General features: G+C 32.7%; 1 protein-coding gene across 1 annotated transcript in view; it reads left to right on the top strand.

The window, feature by feature from the left end:
* LOC106869938 (sodium- and chloride-dependent glycine transporter 1) overlaps positions 1-2,238 on the top strand; it is an 89,950-nt gene that overhangs the window by 51,383 nt on the left and 36,329 nt on the right. The window contains exon 8 of the mRNA XM_014915875.1: positions 732-835. Within this exon, the coding sequence (XP_014771361.1) occupies positions 732-835 (104 nt within the window). The remainder of the gene's footprint in view (positions 1-731; positions 836-2,238) is intronic.

Here is a 2,238-nt window from a genome sequence, read left to right as displayed (position 1 = left end):
TATATATATATATATATATATATATATATATATATATATGCGTACATAACGATATAGTGTATATATGTGTACATATATACGTGTGTGTGTGTGAATATGTATGTAAGATGCTTATATTTGTGCATCTGCATATATGTAAGTGTGTGTGCGTGTGTGTGTGTGTGTGTGTGTGAGCGTGCGTGTGTATATATATATGTGCATGTGTTACTTTATATATGTATATATATATATATGTGTATATCGCTATGTCTATTCGCATGTGTAAATACCTATCTGCATATTCATATGCAAACATATACACATAAATGTATAAATTACATACCTGTATATATATATATATGTGTGTGTGTGTAAATACATACATGCATACATAGAAAACAATATAATGTATATAAGTGTACATGTATACATATTTGTATGTGTGTGTAAATATATATCTGTGTGAGTATGTATGTACTTATGTATCTATGTATGTGTTTAGAATTGTACATATATATATGGGAGTGTTATGTGTGATTTTTGTCTGTATTTACACCCAAGTATACACTGGTGTTCATATATATGCATATAATCCAACAAACACATATTTACATAATGTTTTTGATGACGATTTTGACGATGTTGATCATGATCATGATAATAATAATAATAATAATAATAATAATAATAATAATAATAATAATAATAATAATGATAATAATAATAATAATAGTTTGTTGTCCTGTCGTTAGGTTTGGAAAGATGCGGTCGTACAAATCTTCTTCTCTCTGTGTACGTGTACTGGTGGCCTAGTCGCTATGTCAAGTTACAACAGATTTCATAATAACAGTCTCAGGTATTGATTTTTGCTTTTTTCCCTGTCATTCCTTGCATCTTGGTAATATATGAGTTGGTTACTAACTGGTCTTTACTTCTAGCTAAGATTACTGAAGCGCAAAAATCTATTACAACACATGATTCTCTTAGAAATGCGTAGTGACACAGAAAAAAAGTATAAATTGTGTTTTCTGTTAAGTACACTGAGCCTCGGTAACAAAACTGAAGGTTTTAGCTTTTTTGTTGTGTTTTGTTCCTTTTTTATGAAGTGGCGAGAGAACTACAGCAGAAGGGGCTCTCCATGTTGTCTGCCGGTATCCTAGAAATAACAGCCAAATATCACAGATACCTACATAAATGCTTTAAGGCTGTTCCTCTCGTATCAAAACATAAAATTGAGCAATGTCGTCCAACAAATACATACACAAGTACACACACACACACACACACACACAAAACACATATACAGATACACTCTCATAAAAAAACGCACACACATACACACACACATTTATGTTTGATTTAACCTTATAATAAAAACAGTTTTATATTAAACTGAAAGACTACTCAATATCTGTAACGTAGACATTGTTAAGAGACAGTGGTAGAAGAAGGACCAGACTTTATAAAAAAATCTCACTGTGCTAGATTACTTCCACCGAGCTCTTGAAAGCGGTGCCCCAGTATGGCCATAGTCCAATAACTGAAACAAGTAAAATGGTTGAAAATTAAGATTATGACCTTCGAAGAAGAAAAGTTGCGAACTTTAGTTTTCGTATCACGACAAATACAAACTTGTCACGACTGGAATACAATACTGTCACGACCTAATAAGACTGCACGTTCTGAGTTGAACTTCAACATAAACAATAACAACAACACCTCCTCCTCTTTTTTCGCCACAGGAATTTAAATTGGCGTTGCATGTCAAGCAAATATTCTTCAATTCTTCAAATCTTTCTCTGCATAAATTATAGAATTATACCTGTTGGTGATTACCGGTAGTTGGAACGACATCGAGTTAACAGTTCAATGAATTAACGTTCTTGGCTGTAGAAACAGCGCATAGAATCACACAACTCTCAGCGTCTTGTCTAGAGTTGAGTAATGTGTTAACCGATATTTTGTATCTCAATCGATCTTTCAGAACAACGTTTGTTGTTTGTGTTTCTCGTGTCGTGTATGTTTTCTCATATTTAGTGATCAGACCTGCTTCAACTTCCCTTTGATTCCTGTTGCATTGCTTAGATTTTCTTTGAGAATCGGTGACCTGAAACTGAGGTCATAGAATATGAAGTTGCAGCTTAACATTTTTGCATATACGTATCTGCGAGCATATGTATATATATATATATATATATATATATATATATATACACACACTTACATGCACACACACACACACACACACACACACACACA

This window comes from Octopus bimaculoides, chromosome 10 (genome assembly GCF_001194135.2).
Source record: "Octopus bimaculoides isolate UCB-OBI-ISO-001 chromosome 10, ASM119413v2, whole genome shotgun sequence".
NCBI classification, from domain to species: domain Eukaryota; kingdom Metazoa; phylum Mollusca; class Cephalopoda; order Octopoda; family Octopodidae; genus Octopus; species Octopus bimaculoides.
This window is presented reverse-complemented; position numbering and strand designations above follow the sequence as displayed.